The 22238-nt window shown below is 35.1% G+C and overlaps 1 protein-coding gene across 2 annotated transcripts in view; it reads right to left on the bottom strand.

The window, feature by feature from the left end:
- The window catches only part of LOC143243905 (leucine-rich repeat and calponin homology domain-containing protein 1-like), a 74004-nt gene extending 52019 nt beyond the window's left edge, over positions 1-21985 (bottom strand). For both annotated transcript variants that reach the window (XM_076487674.1, XM_076487675.1), the window contains exons 1-2: positions 21762-21985; positions 6457-6601 (exon numbers count right to left, since the gene is read on the bottom strand). In XM_076487674.1, the coding sequence (XP_076343789.1) occupies positions 6457-6601; positions 21762-21939 (323 nt within the window). In that variant the 5' untranslated portion in view covers positions 21940-21985. The remainder of the gene's footprint in view (positions 1-6456; positions 6602-21761) is intronic.
- Positions 21986-22238: the final 253 nt, after the last annotated feature.

Below are 22238 nucleotides of genomic sequence, written 5' to 3'. Positions count from 1 at the left end.
AGAAGTAAAATCCAAAACTTATTTCAGGATATTGAAGTTTGTTAAAAGTTGTGGTGTTTAATACATACATTTATAAGACTGAGGAAAACAACAAGCACAAATTGTACGTTTCACAAATACTTCATTTGCTAGTAAAAGCATCATGATAAGGCCTTTACTTGTGAAACCATGGTCACTAATAAATGAAGAGGCTTAGTATAGCCAAATGGTTAGGGCGCTCGATTCGCAATCTGAGGGTCTCAGATTTGAATTCCCTCCCAACTGCTCTCTACTTTTCAACAGTGTGGGCGTCATAATTTGATTATCAATTCCACTATTCGTTGGTAAAAGAGTAGTCCAAGAGTTGGCGGTGTGTAGTGATGACTAGCTTCCTTCCCTCTCGTTTTTCACTGCTAAATTAGTGACAGACAGCCTTCCTATACCTTTGCGCGAAGTTTAAAACAAACCAAATCCATTCATATTGCTTTAAGGAGAAAGAAGTCGACGATGTTATAGTAACACGAGTTTGATTTTAGGTTTGATATTCAAGTTAGATTTGTACATTCGTGATGGCGTGGGAACGGAGTTCCTTTCCTTTTTCTTTTTTTTTCTATTTAGCGGAACCAATCCCACCTTACAAATCTCTAATTTTTTGAAGTTCAGCGGACCGCTATAAAAACAAAAGAGAATCATTAGCCTATCATCCAGGTTGTAGACAAGTGATCAAAGTATTATGGAAAGAAAGATTTAAAATGCAAAATAAAGTGTGTAGTTCTATTAGTACTGATCACAAAGTTACAAGTAAGTTATACTCAGAGCTTATACTTCTCACGATTATTTTCTGTAGTTAATATATTATTAGCAACTGACTTGAAAACTTGACGAAATAAAATAAATAGTATTATCGGGCGGAACTTCTTTACTATGGACCACGAATATCCAAAGTACATTTCCTGAAAATTTCTACTTCTAATGTTTTCACACCTATTTCTTATGTTTATTTTGCTGTTAATGGTTGAAATAGAAACCTTTCGAAAATAAAGCAATTAATCGCCGCTGATGGTATTAGACTGTTTATGTGACATTGTACTTTGATATCATCGATAAGAATGTTCCCGACTTCGAAAACACAGTGTAGGGTGTTATGAGCTTGTTTGTAGTACAATGATTGTCTAAAATACTATATGAAAGTTAGATAAAATATTTACGACATGACTCTATACAAAGTTTCATGGGATTCAATAAAACTGTTAGGTATTTGAATGTTTGTTGTTTTCCTGAAGTGGTCGGAATTTGGCAGTATAGGTGTAAATGCAATGCATGTACATCCTGTTTTCTATTCTACCATATTTACACAGTAACGAATAAATGCTTAGTTTCAACTAATATAAATATGAGCCATTTGTTTAGCTAGGATTTCTAACTTAGCCTTCTTGATATTACAATCTGTTTTATTAAAATTAACGAAATACATCGTGGCCATAAAAATACGAGTGGAACCGTAAACAAACATCTCTGCAATCATTTTTTACTAAAATATGAACCAAATCACAAGTGATTGCGCGAGTGCTATTGAACACATGAAAGTAATTCCACAAGTTTCTTCTAGTGATACATCAAATTTAAGTGAAATGACACTGACAGGACAACATACATCTGAATGCAAAAATGATTAATCCAAGGCTACATGGCTTGCAGTTAAAAAAAGGGCTTACCCATGGCTTATGAATGAGTTCAGAAAAGTCAGATGTGCAGCACGCTCTAATGTGGCAAATGTAGACCAATTTAATTCACAAGGTGCTAGTTTTTCCAAAGAATGGTTCAGTTTCTATCAACTGAAGCACACGATCAGTGCAACTAACATCCTTGAGAAAAAAAAATCTACTTCATTCAAAGACACAGTCACACAACCATATTGTAAACAATTTTTCAGAGCACAAGGGGACAACAACTAAATTATTTTGGATCGTTTAATAAATCTGAAGTAGAGGCTACGTACAAAAATTTTTAAATGCATATTATAAAGACAAAAAAGATACACCATATTCTAACAATTTTGATCTGTTGCAGTTGACAATAATTGAATGGCATAGAAATTTTACAATATTTGCATTCGGAATTTAGGGCTAATAATGTAACTGAATATGTTGCAGAAGAAATGGGATCAAGAGTCTGCAAATGTATCCTCAAAATAAAAAAAAATATATAATTATTCTGATAGATGAGTCCACCACTCTTAGTAGCAAACCTACTTTGATAGTCTATTTAAAATGTGAAATAGGCAAGTGAAAGGATCTATATTTTATCTAATTTTATCTTTTGGATTTGGTAGAATTGCCTGATTAAATAGCAAAAATAATAAGCGAACACTTATTTGTTTTGGTTCGATCATAATTATCTTCAGAACAATTTTGTTGATTTTACCAGTGATGGCGCCAGCGTAATGTTGGTAAAATATCTGTTGTGGCTTAACAGACGTTGCAGAAATATTCTAATATTATATCATAGCATTGCTTAAATCATTGCTTCGAGTTGTCAGTTGGAAATGCAATTTCTGAAGTACATGATGTTAATAGTTTTTTTTTTCATTTATGGACAAACTGTACTCTTTATACAGTTAACGTCTTAAGAACCAAAGAGTAATTCAACAGTGTTCATCAAAATTTGTTAAAGAGATAAAAAAATATTAGACGTATGTTAAGAACTAGAGAGGTTGCAAGCTCATTCAGAACTTTTTCATCTGTTTGGAAAGGTTATACATCGCTGCATTATCAGTTCTAGTCTGTTAGTAGTGGTATTGATAAAAACTCAATCAAAATTTGACCAATGCTCTTTATCGAAATAATTTCGTCTTGATCTAGCACTGCTACACGATGCATCATTAGAATGATTTTTTTTACCAAGAGCTTGCAGAAAAGGGATATTAGTATGATTTATGCAGACAAGTTAATTTGCCGTACCCATGAGCTGGCTGTCTTATCTATTGGGCAAACTGAAAAATTGCCCAGCCACCACAGATGAAAGGGTCCCGATGCTATCCCTTTTAATCTACTTCTGAGTTTTCTTTTCATTATGGGGCACCCATTTAATGAAAGCTGCCCCATGCTTCACCCCTGATTTCAGCATACTATTCTTAGAGCAATGAAGGAGTGCAACAGTAAAAAGGTCTTAGAAGCAAAAAATTATATTAAGAAGATGAAGTTTGGATCAATAGAATTTACAGATAAAATTAAGACAGTTTCAGTCAATCATGGTCAATTTTAACCGGTTTTGTAAACAATATGAAACAACTATTACTCACAACTTATTCTCATGAACCAAATGGGTCAAGGCCAGACTCTTCTTAATCCATTCCAAGAATAATTTCTGAGTTCTGTTCCTTAGAAGTCAACGAGTGGCCAGCAGAGATAAATCCAGGTTTTGGAGAAATTGAAATAAAGTCTGGTTGCAAATGTTTCAGATTGCCATTTTCAAAAAAAAAAAAGCTCAACACATAGAGACTTTCTAGACAACTGTGGACACCATATTCCACCCGATCTAAATCTTTAATCACGTATTCATTAGTTTTCCCATGCGGTTCTTGTTGATTTAAATGAGGCTTTGGCAGCATGAACCTTATCCCGAAATAAAACAAGGCCTAGGCTGTTAATCAATTATGTGACAAATCTCATGTTCATTAAACGTCGCGGCCCTCTGATTCAAAACTAGAAATCATACGATTATGTATACAAAGGGTTTAAGTGTCATCTTTCAGCAACTGTTACACGAACAATAATAGCCAAACCGAAGGAACTTGCTGTTTGGAAGTTCTATCAATAATTCAAACATCCAAAATGAAACATAATTAATTGTTTGTTGTAGCATTTTAAATGTAATATATATTACAATTTACAGTTAATATTTCTGAAGTATGCGTTTCTATGTAAAATGACGGACTAAATATAAACAAAACAGGTCCTTTCTTAACACGGCGAAATTATTTCGCTGACTTCATGGTGATGGAATAAATTTTTAAAATAAAATCGTTCCTACTTTCCAGTCTCTTCATACTGCGATTACAATTTAAAATTTATTATGTAACTGGCATTTTTGAGTACCTTAAAGGTATATCCAAATTTACCAGAAGTGCAATGGTAATAAAAGTGTAATTTTGTCAGCTAAAAATACGCGTTTGTTATTTTTCATTTACAAGGAGAAGCCTAATTTGCCATTTCTATTAATTATTTATGAAAATTTCCAAACAAGAATTGATTCATTAAATGTTATAAACTTTTTATCTTCTGATATGTAAGTAATAAGATAGTGCTAGTACACTATTGTTTCCCAAGTTAAATAAATAAATAAAGTCAATGAAAAAGTATTTATTTTAGTTATATATTTTTGTTTCTGAATATATATAATTTTAAACTTAGAAAATTAAACAATCATTATCTCTCTGACTCACAATTTTGAAGCTATCCACATACAATGGCAAATATGTGAAGCAATTCTAACAGATAGTAACAATAGCATTTATAATAACTTCAAAATAAAATCGCTAACTTACTTACATGTAACACAATACCATTGTTGAATGAACAAAAACAAGTGTAAGGCAGTGTAAATAAATGATTATAAGTTATGGTCTACTGAGAGAACCACTTTCCTCATGATTCTCCATAACATATAATAAATTAAGAAAACGTATTTTTTTAACAGTTTACAATTTTGCTTTGTAAAAGATTACTGGAACTAACACAACTCTTTTCCCACCTTTTAGCAATACAAACAATATGTATTGCTGTATTGTCCTAAAAATAATAAATAATACTAAATACAACAATTGCATATATATGTATATGCAACCGAATTATGAAATCAGACATGATCGCCTGTGCAGAGGACCCAATAATTTTTATTCCAGTCCGGACAACTTCCAAAAGACTTGATAACAAGCACCTGACTTTTATATTTTATATTTCCATTTCTTGTATAATGACTTATATCATACAAACATTGTGTGATTTCAAGACCAAAGGCGAGCATCAGCACAGAAATATGAATTAGCTGAATTAATTCTAAGATTAAATTATTTCTTCTTCAACAAACGTAATTATAACCAAATCTGAGGAATAACGATGGTTATCAAAATGAGACCTTCCTATGCAAATTTATTTCCAGGCTACTTGAACGGAGTTTTTATCATGTTTCATAGCATAGTTTCTAAGCTATTTAGATGATATTTTAATGACACTGTTTGTATCGTCCGTTGTAAAGAAGCTGAATTTGAAAATTTTCTAACTAGGTGTTTCATTTTTATTTTCTTGAAGTTTAACTATAACAATTATCGTCACAAGAACCACAATAATAACACCACTAATAGCAAACTTTGTCTGGCGTGGTTTGAAATTTCGATGCTTAATTGCTCGTCCTTTCAGTTGTGTGGGAGTTATAACATGATGGTCAATCCCACTTTTCGCTGGTAAAAGAGTAACCCTAAAATTGGCAGTGAGTGATGTTAATTAGCTCATTTTCCTCTGGTATTTCACGTAAGAACGGCAGCTTTGAGAGAAAATAGGAGCTTTAATTTGACGGGAGAATTACCAATAATGTTTTGTTTGTTAGTTTGTTTTGGAATTTCGTACAAAGCTACGCGAGGGCTATCTGTGCTAGCCGTCCCTAATTTAGCAGTGTAAGACTAGAAGGAAGGCAGCTAGTCATCAACACCCACCGCCAACTCTTGGGCTACTCTTTTAACAACGAATACTGGGATTGACCGTCACATTATAACGCCCCCACGGCTGAAAGGGCGAGCACGTTTGGCGCGACGGGGATGCGAACCCGCGACACTCAGATTACGAGTCGCACGCCTTAACACGCTTGGCCATGCCCAGCACATCATTAATGAATCAGCATCTAAATTGTCCCGATAGCTGCAGACGGTCACGGCACTCGAAAAATAAAACAGATTTACCATTTCTTTACTCTGTTATCTTACACTTGCGCATCTCTTTAACGCTCTATTCTTTATTATTAGCTCCTTCGTCTTCACAATAAAGAGAATGACTCTATGATACTATCAATGTGAAAAACTTCTTTATTGCCTATTTCCCATTTCATTATCTGAATAGGTAAAAAAAAAAAAAGAGTTAGAGCTGGGCCACGCAGAGAGTGACTCTAATTTTCTGAGAGAAACCTTTTATACAATTTATTTTAAGCTTTTGTGTAATCCCTTAACTCCTCTCAAATACCGAAGGTCATATTTGTTCACTTCCAAATCATTCAAAGTAATCCTTATTTGCATGAAACATTCACTAATAAGTCCGTTGTTGCATATAAACGTTGCACCAGATTAGTGGCACTCTTATTAAATTCAATTTAGAAGTGTAAAAAAATGCATGAGTTACAGGCCGAAAGACTTCATAACATTCAAGTTTCTAAAAATATATTGACTTTAATGTTACTAACTCAATGGAAACAAATACTTCTTAAACATACCTTAAGTTGAGGAAGGTCAGTGATTGCAGAGCAACAACAGAGTCAGGAAAGCAGCGTATCACATTATGGTAGCAATTCAACTCCGCGAGAAGGAAAAAATCGCAGATTTCTGTTGGAAGTTGGGTAAATTTGTTTTTCGATAAATCTGAAATTAAGAGAAAATATTCCAGGAAGCAAACAAAACTTCCTAACTTTTGCCTCAAAATTGAAGATATCAAATTAGCATAAATTTGTTAAGTTCATATCATATTTATGTCAGGGTTTTATATATATGTTTGGTTTATTATGAATTTCGCACAAGCTACATGAGGTCTATCTCCTCTAGCCATCCCTAGTTTAGAAGTGAAAAACTAGAGGAAAGACATTTAGTTATATCATCCACCGCCAATTCTTTTTGCACTACTTTTAACAACAAATAGAGGGATTGACCGAATCTTATTACATCCCTACTGCTGAAAGGGAAGCGTATTTGATTGATGAAGAATTCGAACCTTAAACACCTTATTGTATATGTAGGGTTGGAATACTTTTACAGTATGTGTCTGTAATTTGTTGGCGATAAATTCGATGAATAAATGGATAGCATACAACACACTTGTTTTAGAATAATATATATTGAAAACAAATTAAACGTATTTATCAAAATTCTTCACACTATGGAATGTCTAAATACTTATCTTTTCTTGTAAAACGTCCATACAAACTGATTGAATTAGTTTAGAATCCAAGGGACACTACGGAGCCCCCCGCTAGTACAGCGGTATGTCTTCAGATTTACAACGCTAAAATCAGTGGTTCGATTCTCCTCGGTGGGCTCAGCAGTTAGCCCGATGTGGCTTTGCTATAAGAAAATACACACACTACGGATTATTATTTTTTTACTCTTTTCGCAACAGTATCGGCCTGGCATGGCCAAGCGCGTAAGGCGTGCGACTCGCAATCCGAGGGTCGCGGGTTCGCGCCCGCGTCGCGCTAAACATGCTCGCCCTCCCAGCCGTGGGGGCGTATAATGTGACGGTCAATCCCACTATTCGTTGGTAAAAGAGTAGCCCAAGAGTTGGCGGTGGGTGGTGATGATTAGCTGCCTTCCCTCTAGTCTTACACTACTAAATTAGGGACGGCTAGCGCAGATAGCCCTCGAGTAGCTTTGTGCGAAATTCAAAAAACAACAACAAACACAACAGTATCAGTAAGTACTTCACTTACGTTACACTGTGGATTACCACAGTTGTAACCTCAACCTTAAATAAATGTCTTTTTTTTATCAACTTCCACACAGATGAGTTCAATTACTTTAGAACGTCCTTTGACAAGAAACATTATTCCTTTATTTCAGTTAAACTGTGAAATTCACTTTAAAATATCGCTCGTTATAGTTAAACTGTTGTTTTTTGGAATTTCGCACAAAGCTACTCGATTACGAAGCGCACGCCTTAACGCGCTAGGCCATGCCGGGCTTATAGTTAAACTAGTAATCACGTGGTCTAACTTTACTTTTACAGTCTTAATGTTTCTGATTTAACTTCTTACTTAATTTATTTTTTTAGTTACTACAGTTGTACCTAGAACGTTAAAATAATTGCCTTTATTTTTTTTCGTCAGAATTCTGCATAAACTGGTTCAATTATTTCAGAACCAAAATAACAAGACAAATTATTTTTCCCATCTCTGTTGTTACAATATAACAGGGAAACGCTCTACAGAAATTACGCAATAAGGTTAGCTTCACGTTTTCTTTCACCAATTAATTTTTTTCTGACTGAATTTCAATCTACTTAACTTTATTTTATTTGCGCACGCTTGTTTGCCTGTACATACATTGTTAATTGAGACCTCAAATGTTCAATAAACTACGCTTGGCTATAACGTAACAATACTCTCTTAAGATAAAAGAAAAATACTTGGAGTCAACAACACTACAACACGTGAGCACGTGACAGATTTACTATTATACGTTTATTTTAATACCTACGTGTGTTTCAGGCCGTATCGAAGCGGAAAGAAAATATAAAATCTCGAGGCCGAACAAGCCCGTTTCAAAGCGAACAAAGAAATTTGGATGAAAGAAATGGAAATTAGACTCACCTCCGAATGACCAAGGCAAAATGATAACTTTGAACTCACTCGATATATTAAAGTATCACTATTCAGTAAAAATGAAATTGATACGTACTTTCAACATTTTCAGAAAGTTGCCTAAGCCATAGAATGCCCCATCGAAAAAATGTCACTATTTTTACAGTGTTTTAAGTGGTAACGAACAAGAAACTTATGTATTGAACAAATTATGATAAGGTTAAAGCACCTATTCTTAAAGTATTCTAGTTAGTACTGGAGGTTTATCACGAAAAGGTTCGAGGCTAACACAAACAAGATAGTCAAACTTATATGGTATTATTTAAGGAAAAAATGGTTTATTTTGATCGATGGTGTAATTCTATGCATATTGGGAACATTTTCGAAATTAAGACAATTATGATTAAATTGAGGAATTTAAACGTTGAACAAGTGAAGACCTCAAAACTTATTCAGATGAAAAAGAAAGTTGAAATACTACCGAAAGCAGCTGCACTTTCCAATGATTACACTTTAACATATAAAACAACTTTTAATAAAAAAAGAAATTTTTATTATCTCAGCAAAAACTTGTACCTGTTCAATCCACTAAAGTTCAGGATTATTTTGAAAAATCCAAATTCTCTACCTCGAAATCTTATTACAGACAGGATAAAACTTCATCAAGGCCTGTCTGCTATTTCTGTAAAAAAAGCTGGTCATGTTTTGTCCCATTGTTGGAGTTCGAAAAGAAAAAAAGCTGGCAACACCCAGTACGTCCACATATGGACGTAGTTTCACCACATCACTCGATGTTGTTGATTTAGCCACCGATAAAACGGCTGATGTAGTTAGGGAGGAATTTAGATCTTTTGTCTCTCCTGGTTCTATGTCTATGCTAACCTTATATTCATACATATTCTATGTGATACTGGGGCGATTCCATCACTCTTGTAAGAAGGTATACTGTTTTTAGGTTCGAGTTCTGCCACTAATGAAACAGTTACTGCTCAGGAAATTGAGGATGGCTTTGTTAATGCTCCTCTTTATAACATTTATTTAGCATCAAACCTAGTTTTGGGACCATTTGTGGTTGAAGTAAGACATACTCTGCCAATGAAGGGTGTATCATTATTGTTGGGAAACAACTTGGCTGGGGGAGAAGTTGTTGTCGAATGCGAGATGGTCAGCGAGCTGATTACTGTTTCATCTCAGGATGCCGTTGTTGTTGAGAACAACACAGACGTGTTTCTCTCTTGTGCTGTGACTCGAGCTCAGGTTGAGAAGTTATGCTAAAAAGAAATGATAGAAACGTGTTCAGAGGACGACATTGTAATTTGTCACAGACATTGTTTGGGTTTGACATGGTTCTTGTGAGTGATTGTTCCACTGACAAGTCTTTGCTGGGTGGCAATGATGAACGTAATGGATATGGTTCACTTGGTAAAGTTCCGATTGCTATAAGTAATCTGATCGCTGAGCAAGAAAATGATCTACAGATCTTTTCACTATATTATTTAAATATACAGTTCCAAAGAATGGACTGGAGAAAGTTCCAGATGGTTGCTTTTTCAAAAATGGTGTGCTCATGAGATAATGGAGACCACCAAATGTGCCAGCTTTAGAGGACTAGACTGTAATTTATCAAATCGTTGTTCCAGAAGCATATCATTCCGAAATATTGAAGGATGCCCATGAACTTCCCATGGGAGATTATTTGGGTGTGAACAAGACGTGTGACAAAATTATGATGCATTTCTTTTGCCCCGAAATTAAGCAAGATCTGTATTTCTCAGTTTTATAACACTTTTATACATGTCAGTTGGCTGGAAAACACAACTAGACAATCTACGTTACTCCCTTGAAACCCATCCCAGCTTTCAAAGAAGACCTAAGTCGTGTAATTATTGATTGTGTTCAGCCAAAAGGATAAGGTTTGAGTTTAAGCACTTTAAGAAACAGACGATTTTTATTAGTCAGGAAAGGATGTGTGATATAGGTCTCGGAAGCTATAATTGTGATTTACGCCTATTAATCGGAAAAACTACAGAACCGGACCATCGCCTACTCTTGGGATACTCTTTTGCCAAAGAATAGTGGGATTGACTGTAACATTATAACGTCCCCACGGCTGAAAGGGCGAGCATGTTTGGTAGGACAGGGATTCGAACCTGCGACTCTCGTATCTACGGGATATTAAATATATTTCTCGGTAAAAAGCAAACTTCTAAGCGGTGTGTGGCTTACCTAGCTAGCAAGTTTAAGCGAGGTGTGACACTATCAACTCGGAATTTGCATGTCTTGGACATGGATCGCCGATAAAATATTCAACTCAAGACCAGATTGAACACTCAGCATTGTCGGTACGTTTGTAAAACTGTTGTATATAAATCATCATTTGTAATAATTATTAGTAATAACAGTTGTTATAAATCGTACTTTTTTTTCGTATATTAAGACATGTTTATGTTATGAAAGAAAATTATGTGTATCAATCTTGTTGGCAAATATTATAAATTTGATACATGTAAACATTTAATTAACTTCCAAATTAAAATTAAAATTTCCGGTTATTTGAAATCATAACAAGTAACATAATAAATCGAAGATAAATTATGATGCGTAACAAAACATACACACACACAACATATGGTTCCCTGATGGGAGAACGGTAAGTTTATCTTCTCAGATCTGTGTATACAAAGCATAAACATGAAAGTTATTTAGGTGGCCCTGCATGGCCAGATGGTTAAGATACTCGACTCGTAATCCGAGGGTTGCGGGTTCGAATTCCCCTCACACAAAACATGCTCGCCCTTTCAGCCGTGGGGGCGTTATAATATAACGGTCAATCTCACTATTCGTTGGAAGAAGAGAAGCCCAAGAGTTGGCGGTGGGTGATGATGACTAGCTGCCTTCCCTCTAGTCTTACACAGCTAAATTAGGGTCAGCTAGCGCAGATAGCCCTCGTGTAGCTTTGGGCGAAATTCAAAAACAAAACAAACAATTCTCAGTTTAATTTAAGCGTAATATATAGACATAGAAAGTCCAAAAGGATTCAGTGCTACCTTCTTATGGTACATCCACAAACTATAGAAGATTAACCACACTTTATATGGAAGATTTTTGTATTATACAGTAGAAACCATCCACTGGCATATTTCTGCAGAGGCGAAATGTGACGTCACGATCGACATGTTTGCCCCTGTATAGTTAATGGCGACTTTCCAATCATGTGACAATACAATACCGTGGAGGTTAAATTTATGGCTGGAGAGACGATAAAGCCTTTCCAGTGAGGTTTTTAAACGGCGTACATCTAAAAAGAGATGAAATTTTAAATGGAGGAAGCCTTCGGTGTCTCCCAATGGAAGTATAAAATAGTCCATTTCAACCCATAACATCTTCATCTACATACTGAAGACTGTTACCAAAGAGATAACTGACGTGAAATTGCTATCATTAAACGATAATAATCAACAGTTTGTAATTTACAAAGTTTCACAAGTTTTCAGCCATACCTCCAAATCATTGGTTGTTTTCACGAGAAAAAGAACCAACGACAGTGCAGTCATAACAAACCATTTTAAAAATACACCAGTTACCTGTGTCAGATTGACCATACACTGTCTTATTTTACAATTACCTGTATTATATTAATCATACATCATGTTATTTTACCAATTACCTGTATCATATTGACCATACACTGTCCTACCGTACAAATTACCTGTATCATTTTGGCGATACACAGTCCTATCTTTGTAATCACCTGAATCATGTTGACTATATACTGTGTTATTTTATCAATTACCTGTATCATTGCTCCAATGGAAGTTTGTGCCTTAGGTCTTGTATATAATGATCTTGGAGGCCAACACTGAAGGTTCTGGGGAACATTTTTGGCCTAATATTGATCTTGCTGCTCTTATTACTTATGTGACGGATTTACCGTTGTACATTTATTTTAATACTTACGCTTATTTTGGTATAGTTAGGTTTTTGCATGTGATGTATATTCTCGATTGTGTATTGCGTAATTTCCCCGTTCCTGATATTTGTATAGAATTCTTGAAAGTAAGAAGCAACAATATTTGTTTACGAAAACTCGTTAGATATTCTTGTCAGGCAAACTTGAATTTTATAAAAGTAACGCGCTAAGACGAGAATATTATTGGACATCTAGAGCAGCTGTGCTATAGGCCTGGGAAGCTATAACTGTGATTAACATCTATTAATCGAAAAACTACAGAATTTGACCCGGAACGTTTATTGATTTCGAACTCTACAAACCGTACGACTTCAGTAAATTACTTCGGACGTTAGAATTTCTACGAGAACATTAAATATTTTAATTGGTAAGCAGTGTGAAGTCAATTAGAGAAGCGTCAGCTGGCTAGGTTAAGCAAGTCGTGTGACCATATCAACTCAGGATTAATTTGCTTGTCTTGGATATGGATCGCCGATAAAATATACAGCTCTAGACCGGATATAGACTCTATTGTCTGTAAGTTTGTAAAACTTATGTATATAAATCACCATTTGTAATAATTATTAGTAATAACCGTTATAAGTATATTTATATTGTTTTTTATATTAAAATATATTTGTGTCAAAAAAGGAGATTGTGTATATCAATCTTTGTGGCAAATAACATAAATTTCATGCATATTATCATTTAATTCACTACTGAGATCAAATTTAAATTTGCGGTTATTTGAAATAGTAACATGTTAACATAATGAATCAGAGTCTTGTCCTAAATAAATTACGATACGTAACATTTCCAAAACTTTTTGGTGAATGTTGCACTAATGATTATAGAGGAAGAATACGATTGTTAGTTGAGGAAGATCGCTATTATAAATTAATTGTATTAATATCGGACTTATGTGTTTTATTGTTGGAACATACACTGCTGGTCAAAATCTTAAGGCCAATGAAGATAAAGAAAAAATATGCATTTTGCGTTGTTAGACTCAACCACTTATTCGAGTAGAGCTGCGAAAGATGAAAATAAGAAAAGGGAAAATAAAAATAAAAAATTTTTAGCATTTAATAGGGAAAATGTGAACACTATGAAATTAGCCTAAATACTAGCTGGTCAAAAGTTTAAGACCATACTGAAACGAAGCGTTTCACGTAATCGGTAACACGTAAAGAAATTTAGTCATTTGTGTTCAAGCATTAGCGTTTTCAACATCTCCCACTGACATCTCCTGTGTTACATTGGGTAAAAACATGGCAAAGGCTAAAATGTTGACAGAGTTTGAACGTGGCAGAATTGTCGAGCTGCAAAAGTAAGGTCTCTCTCGGCGTGCCATCGTTGGTGAGATTGGGCGTAGTGAAACTGCTGTTGCAAATTTTTTAAAAGACCCTGGGGGATACCGAACGAGAATTTCAAGTGGTCGGCCCAAGAAAATTTCGCGGCGTTGAGCAGGATGATTCGACGGGTTGTCCGGCAAGATACCAGCCGTTCGTCGAACCAGATTAAGGCCCTTACGGACGCAGAATGCGGCTCAAGAACAATAAGACAGTATCTACGAGAGAAAGGCTTAAAAATCTGTACACGTCTTCAAAGGCCAAGCCTCCTTCCACAACACGAAACAGCTCGGTTAAACTTTGCTGAGAAGCATCAAACATGGGACGTAGAAAGGTGGAAGAAGATTTTGTTCTTTGACGAGAAAAAATTTAACCTTGATGGTCCAGATGGCTTCCAATGTTACTGGCACGATAAGGATATCCCACCGGAGACATTTTCTACACGACACAGTGGAGGTGGTTCCATCATGATCTGGGGTGCTTTCTCCTTCCATAGAACAATGGAGCTTCAGGTTATACAGGAGCGTCAAACAGCAGCTGGCTACATTGGCATGTTGGAGAGAGCATCCTTATTGACTGAAAGCCCTCGCTTGTGAATCTTTCAGCAGACAACGCTGCAATCCACAATGCCCGCAGGACAAAGGACTTTTTCATGGCAAATAACGTGATTCTTTTGGACCATCCAGCGTGTTCGCTCGAACTGAACCCTATTGAAAATGTTTGGGGGTGGATGACAAGGGAAGTCTATAGAAATAGACGTAAATTCCAAACAGTGCATGATCTTCCTGAAGACATATTCACCACTTGGAATGACATTCCAGCCAGCCTTCTGCAAACGCTTATATCGACCATGCTAAAGCGAATATTTGAAGTTATTAGCAATGACGGCCGTGCAACTCACTACTGAGACCTCTTGTTGGGCGTTTAGGACTTCTTTTTGGTATGGTCTTAAACTTTTGGTCAGCTAGTATTTAGGCTAATTTCATAATTTTCACATTTTCCCTATTAAATGCTAAAAAAGTTTTTATTTTTATTTTCCCTTTTCTTATTTTCATCTTTCAAAACTTTACTCAAGTAAGTGCTTGAGTCTAACAACGCAAAATGCATATTTTTTCTTTGTGAACTTTGCTCATAAGCAGTGTATATCTCATGAATACGATCTAACTTGTTTGAGGTATTTTCAGGAACTGTGTGTGTGTTTTATAGCAAAGCCACAAAGAGCTATCTGCTCAGCCCACCGAGGGGAATCGAATCCCTGATTTTAGCGTTGTAAATCCGGAGACATTCCGCTGTACTAGCGGGGGTCATTTTCAGGGACACCGCTCTTTTTTATTTTTTATTTCAACTTGTGGTCACTAAGTAGGAGAGTTTCACTGAAACTTACCAATGAAACTCAAACTTGGCTTCGTGCTCTTTACTTAGTTTTTACCATTCAAAATATTTTGAGCATATTTAATTTTTATGCTTGTGCGAAATGCTGAAATAACGTTTTATAAAAATGTAGCCTTCTTATTCTACTGTTAGATAATTGAAGATTTTATTTTTTTGTAGACACATTTTTTGAGTTGTACGTATATTTTTCTGTCTGAATATTTTGAGGAAAACATTTTTGTATCTTTGTACGATGTTATATTCTTCAATTCTGAAGTAGGGAAGACATGACATTGGTTTCTGGTAGCACACCGAACAGTAACCAATTCTGAAGTAGGGAAGACATGACACTGGTTTCTGGTAGCACACCGAACAGTAACCAATTCTGAAGTAGGGAAGACATGACACTGGTTTCTGGCAGCACACCGAACAGTAACCAATTCTGAAGTAGGGAAGACATGACACTGGTTTCTGGCAGCACACCGAACAGTAACCAATTCTTAAGTAGGGAAGACATGACACTGGTTTCTGGTAGCACACCGAACAGTAACCAATTCTGAAGTAGGGAAGACATGACACTGGTTTCTGGTAGGACACCGAACAGTAACCAATTCTGAAGTAGGGAAGACATGACACTGGTTTCTGGTAGCACACCGAACAGTAACCAATTCTGAAGTAGGGAAGACATGACACTGGTTTCTGGCAGCACACCGAACAGTAACCAATTCTGAAGTAGGGAAGACATGACACTGGTTTCTGGCAGCACACCGAACAGTAACCAATTCTGAAGTAGGGAAGACATGACACTGGTTTCTGGTAGCACACCGAACAGTAACCAATTCTGAAGTAGGGAAGACATGACACTGGTTTCTGGTAGCACACCGAACAGTAACCAATTCTGAAGTAGGGAAGACATGACACTGGTTTCTGGTAGCACACCGAACAGTAACCAATTCTGAAGTAGGGAAGACATGACACTGGTTTCTGGTAGCACACCGAACAGTAACCAATTCTGAAGTAGGGAAGACATGACACTGGTTTCTGGTAGCACACCGAACAGTAACCAATTCTGAAGTAGGGAAGACATGACACTGGTTTCTGGTAGCACACCGAACAGTAACCAATAGTTACTCTCCGTTTTTCTTTTCTTTTCCCTCTCAGTTTTATGAACTAGACTACAGAAGTGAAAACTAGTCACAAAGAGTGTTAGATTGAATCAAATCAAAGTTAACTTTCGCAAACAATGTATTACACAATGTGCACACACTTTGGTTGTAATATGATAAAATGCAGATATTCGTGTCGGTATGGTAAAGTTTTTGAATTATTGTAATAAAAGTAAAACCTCCTTTGTAGAAGTGTATTGTTTCTGATAGTTTATTTAATAATTTGTTTGTTTGTTTTGTTTTTGCGTTTCGCACGAAGCTACATGAGGACTATCTGCGCTAGCCGTTCATAATTTAGCAATGTAAGACTAGAGGCAGCTAGTTATCATCACCCACCGCCAACTCATGGGCTACTCTTTTATCAACGAATAATGGGATTGTCCATCATATTATAAATTCCCCACGGCTGAAAGGGCGAGCATGTTTGGTGTGACGGGAATTTAATAGTGCAGAAACATTGTTGTTCTAAGTATAAATTTTGTTTTATATTCATTCACTGTTGAATAACAATAACAGCACAAAAATAACCATTAGTTTTGTTTATCCTTTCGTTGATGCTTTAATGTAATGAGAGGGGTGGGATTATTGGATGTAAATTGGCTACCCTGTCCTTATTCAATAGTAATTATACTGGTATGTTTCATAAAGTAGAACGTTACTTTCCACACACTAATTGATATCAGTCAAACTTGCTAGAGACGAATAAATTATTATTTTGTAACTAGTGATATTTCTAATGTTTTTAAACACAAGATATTAAATTCAGAGTGTCTCAATTTTGAAAGAAGTCGCGGAGTTTGAAATTATTAAAACAAACTTTAAAAAAAATGTTATAAATGTGCGATAGAAAACAGAGGATCTTCATTGTATTCTGTAACTTACTTCATCATTTGTAATAATGTTACAGCTTCAGTGGGATGACTTTAAGAGTCTGTGGAGTTACAAAGATTGATCTTTTTGTCTATGACTTAAAAAAAAGAATGAAACAATTTTGTACAAAGGAACTTTTCCCCTTGGTTGTTACTATGTTCACTTAATATAAGTTCTTGATAACACTTAACACCACGGAATGTTTATCTACTACCATGAGACTTGGAACAAATAGTAAATAAACATTTCTTCACCTTAAGAAACATGGTCAGGTACCCAGTCTCATAATCAGGACATATTAAACTCGTGTGCTAGTGCTGGTTCATAAACAGATGTAATTCCTATTTAAATAACGTCATTATGGTCACATCAGACAACCATTCAAAGAAATTTCTGCAAGAGAGCTTCAGTTTCGAGATATATTAGTTCTCGTTAATTTAGTTGGACAGAGTATATAATGCCGCTTAAGCTGGACGTTAAATCCATAAAATCAACCATATCTTTTACTAAAATGATCAATAAATTTAATGTCTACTTATTGGTAGAAGATTCAATTTTTAAAAGTTAGGAACGTTACCAAATGAACTGTATAGGACTTTGTTAACTACTGAGTATTGTGTGTTTTATAACAGAAATAAAAGTCAGGAGCACAAACGTAATGTTAACAAAATATGGGCGAAAGAACCAGCTCGAAGCTTATATAATCTTATAAATCGTCATAATGAAAAACCACGAGATTTACATTATGGAGATTTAAAATCAAAGAAGGGATAGGAGAGCTTTAACACTGAAAATACATATGCATGGTTAAACTAGTGAATATAGACCTGCATACATAGTACAGAACTAGTTAATATAGACCTGCATATAAAGTATGGAACTAGTGATCATAAAGCCATGTATATAGTATAGAACTAGTGAATATAAACAATGAAAAAAACTGGTTATAAGCTCACATGCTTACCAGTAAATAAAACTCCCTCTTGAGTGATATAAACCTCATCGTCAGATTGTCTTCAGGTATATTCGTTATATTTATACAACTCGAAGAGTTTTGACTATGTTGAGTACTTTTCTTTAGGTGAAGTAGATGAAAAATACATTAAAATGTATGGATTAAAAGTTATTGCAGCATGTATTTATTCAACATTTATGTAACGTATGTTTTACCAAGTGAAACATATAACGATAAAATAAATACAGTTTTTATAGAATCCATTTCAAGAATTCCTAAATAATCTTAACTTCTCCCAAAGTTATAACATTTATTGCCCCCTCAGGTCAATTTTACCAAATGAAGTATCGTGGGTACGAGGTTAATATTCAGGTCAGTTTTATCAAATGAAGTATCGTGGGTATGAGGTTAATATTCATATCAGTTTTATCAAATGAAGTATCGTGGGTATGAGGTTAATATTCATGTCAGTTTTATCAAATGAAGTATCGTGGGTATGAGGTTAATATTCAGGTCAGTTTTATCAAATGAAGTATCGTGGGTATGAGGTTAATATTCAGGTCAGTTTTATCAAATGAAGTATCGTGGGTATGAGGTTAATATTCAGGTCAGTTTTATCAAATGAAGTATCGTGGGTACGATGTTCGTAATTTATGTTTTTAAGTGCAGCATATTATGTATCAAATATTAACATAAAGTTGTCTGTGGCGAGTGGGAATGTTGAGTAATTCAGCACTACTGTTTTTACACGAACAATCTTGCGCGGTGAATATTAGGACCCAATAGCAGGTACAGGGTGACTCAGCACTGTGTTACTGTGGGTAATATGTAACACATGATGTGCTCTCTACTTAAGCGCAGCGATTACACGTTTTGCAAGATAAGCTTCCAAAGAATGCAAACACACCAGGAAGTGACGTTGAAATATTAAATTACACAGTATAAAAATAGGCTATCATGCGATCAATCTATATGTTATATTCTACTCACAGGCATTTTAACATAGTTCTTTCCCATCATATGTAAGAAAATAATGTAATATATATATCATTGTAACAACTAGTATTTGAATGAATAGTAGTAGCATATGAAATAAGTTACGTGTTGGATTTTGCTTTATCTATCTTTTCTGATCCAACGGTATGTAACTGTTGTTAATATAAAACGGTACAGACATTATATTACCTTGAAGCCTTGTTCCATTGTGTTATCCGCATAGGAAATAAAGTTTATGTTGTGGAACGTTAACAAAGTAAAATATGTAAATTTATCCACACGGTGAGTGAAAACAAAACAAAAAGAACAAACTGTGAAATACATCTACACATTCTGTAGTTTCACACTACTATGTACGTTTAGCAGGTTCTATGATGAGTCATGTGTATACCAGACAGTTTGAAGGTTATAAGAAACTCGAGAAAAGCAAACATTTAGATTATCTAATTACATATCACGAAAATAAACATGTTTAAATAGGATAAATATTTAAATATCATGTTGCGAGCAGTTTCAGAACATGTTCAGAGAGCAAACACTGAGTAAAATGGTAAGGACAATTTTTATACAAACGACACAATACAAGTGTATTTGTTTTGTTGAATTTGACGCGAATCTACTCGAGGACTACTTATGCTAGCCGTCCATAATTTTGAAATGATACATACAGTGAAATGAAGGATGGTAGTTTACACCACCCGCCGCCAACACTTAGGGTATAATTTATTAACGAATAATGGGAACGAATGCCACATCATAATCAGGCCCGGCATGGCCAGGTGGTTAAAGCACTTGACTCATAATCTGAGGGTCGTTGGGTCGAATCCCCGTCAAATACCACAGATGCTCACTCTTTCAGCCGTAGGGGTGTTTATATGTGACGATCATTCCCAGTGGGTGGTTATAGCTAAGCATATCGTCGATCCGCAAAGGAGTCATCAAAATGAGGAAAAAATATGTTTCTATATTAGAAGCCTACGCTACACAAACCTCCAAAATTTTTGTTTTCAATTTCGCGCAAAGTTACTCGAGAGCTATCTGCGCTAGTCGTCCCTAATTTAGCAATGTAAGACTAGAGGGAAGGCAGCTAGTCATCCACGCCAGCTCTTGGGCTACTCTTTTACCAACGAATAGTGAGATTGACCGTAACTTATAACGCTTCCTAGGCTGAAAGGGCTAGCATGTTTGGTGCGACGGGATTCGAACCCGCGGCCTTCAGGTTACGAGTCGAACGCCTTAACTCAGTTGATCATGCTGGGCTCAAAATGTTTATGTTTGTGTGTGTGTTTTCTTATAGGAAAGCCAAATCGGGTTATCTGCTGAGTCCACCAAGGGGAATCGAAACTCTGATTTTAGCTTTGTAAGTCCGTAGACTTACCGCTGTACTAGTGGGGGACCCAAAATATTTGTCTATGAGAAACATTCCGCGAAATTTTATTAATACTTTCTGGGATTCAGTTTTGATATTTCATCTTTCAGTATTTCTGTAATTCAGTGGTACAATAGTAGGTTGTCTTTCAGCTAACGAAAGAAAAATAAATTATCAAAGCTTATGTTAGAAACTTTAACACGCACAAGAAAGTGAAAAAATTAAAATAAATTCAAGTCATTTAGAAATATGTATACATAAATTATAAAATTTATTTAAATTGTATGTAATGCATCGTTTACTTCAATTTGACGTTTTACAATTGAATGAAGTTCAATTTGTAAGAACAAGAAATTTACAGAAAGATTCAACGTAGTTTCACCTCGTTAAGTTATAAAAATATCATATGTAAATAATTACTTTCTGCCATCAAGGAAAAAGAAAAAAATAATTTAATCATCCGAATTCACAAAGTAAGGACATATTTATTGAATGGTGGGATAACTATATTATTTACAGTTTAAATAAATAAACATAAAATTAAAACACAATATATTTATTGTGTAATTTTATATATTAACTTTTGAGCACAGTGATATAAAACAAACTGTAAAATTCATCATTTTGTAGGATTTCACGTTTTTATCATATTTCTGATAACCTACATCAAAGAAATTTTCAGAGAATATGAAACAACAACCTAAGGGTTCGGTACTTCCAAAGATGTATCACAATGTACAAACCTTTTAAATCTTTATCTACTAAAAGAATGTTGTATTACCAAGACATTCCGGTTTCTGTAGTATTCTTCATCATGGATTATACTGAAATTTTGGTTCATTTATAAACGTCATCTAATTTATTGATAACGTGTGTGTGTGAGTTTTCTTATAGCAAAGCCACATTGGGCTATCTGCTGATTGTAAAATATATAAGAATACATTCAGTTTTATTATATATACACGTATTGTTAAATGTTTTCTCTTTGTTGGATAATCATTACTCCAAACATGAAACATAACAACAGAAAGCACATAAAATACCATTCACCAATAAATGCAAATATATACAACTTAGATATACAGTTGTTATGTATGAAAATATACTTTACTTGGTTTATAAATATCTTCAGTGACACTGTTACTAGTGAATTACTGGAAGCAAAAGAAACAGTGAGTTGAGGCAACAGACGTACTCTTACCTGCAAAGACTATGTCATCAATATCATACTCTAAAGGAGCAGTTGGGAAACAGTTTAAGTTTTTTCCGCTGAGGTTCAACACCCCAGTTACACTGGCTTCTTCAAAACTTCGACCTAACGTTCGAGTAGACCGATGACTCCCACTTTTACCACTTAGAGTAATTGAAAATTTCCCCATTCTAGTCTATCCGTCACGTTCTGTGTCTCAGATGTAAATAAGCTTTGCTATGCATCATGGGACTGTTGGCACCGTTAAGTGTACTACAATTACTATATACGAGACGAAGTTGTACTCAGTGGTTGATGGCTTGGAGTTTACATGGTACAAAAATTAAAATCCTTTTTGGCACCAACTCTAAGAACGCACTATTTATTAACTTCATTATGTTATATAAACATGCTCGTACACGCACAAGTACACGTGTTCACATTCAATGTGCAGCGAAAAAATTCAAAAATTGTTTATATATCATCTTT

The sequence above is a fragment of the Tachypleus tridentatus genome, chromosome 2, assembly GCF_004210375.1.
Source record: "Tachypleus tridentatus isolate NWPU-2018 chromosome 2, ASM421037v1, whole genome shotgun sequence".
NCBI lineage: Eukaryota > Metazoa > Arthropoda > Merostomata > Xiphosura > Limulidae > Tachypleus > Tachypleus tridentatus.
Note: the sequence above shows the minus strand (reverse complement) of the source record. Positions and strands in the feature narration are given on the sequence as shown.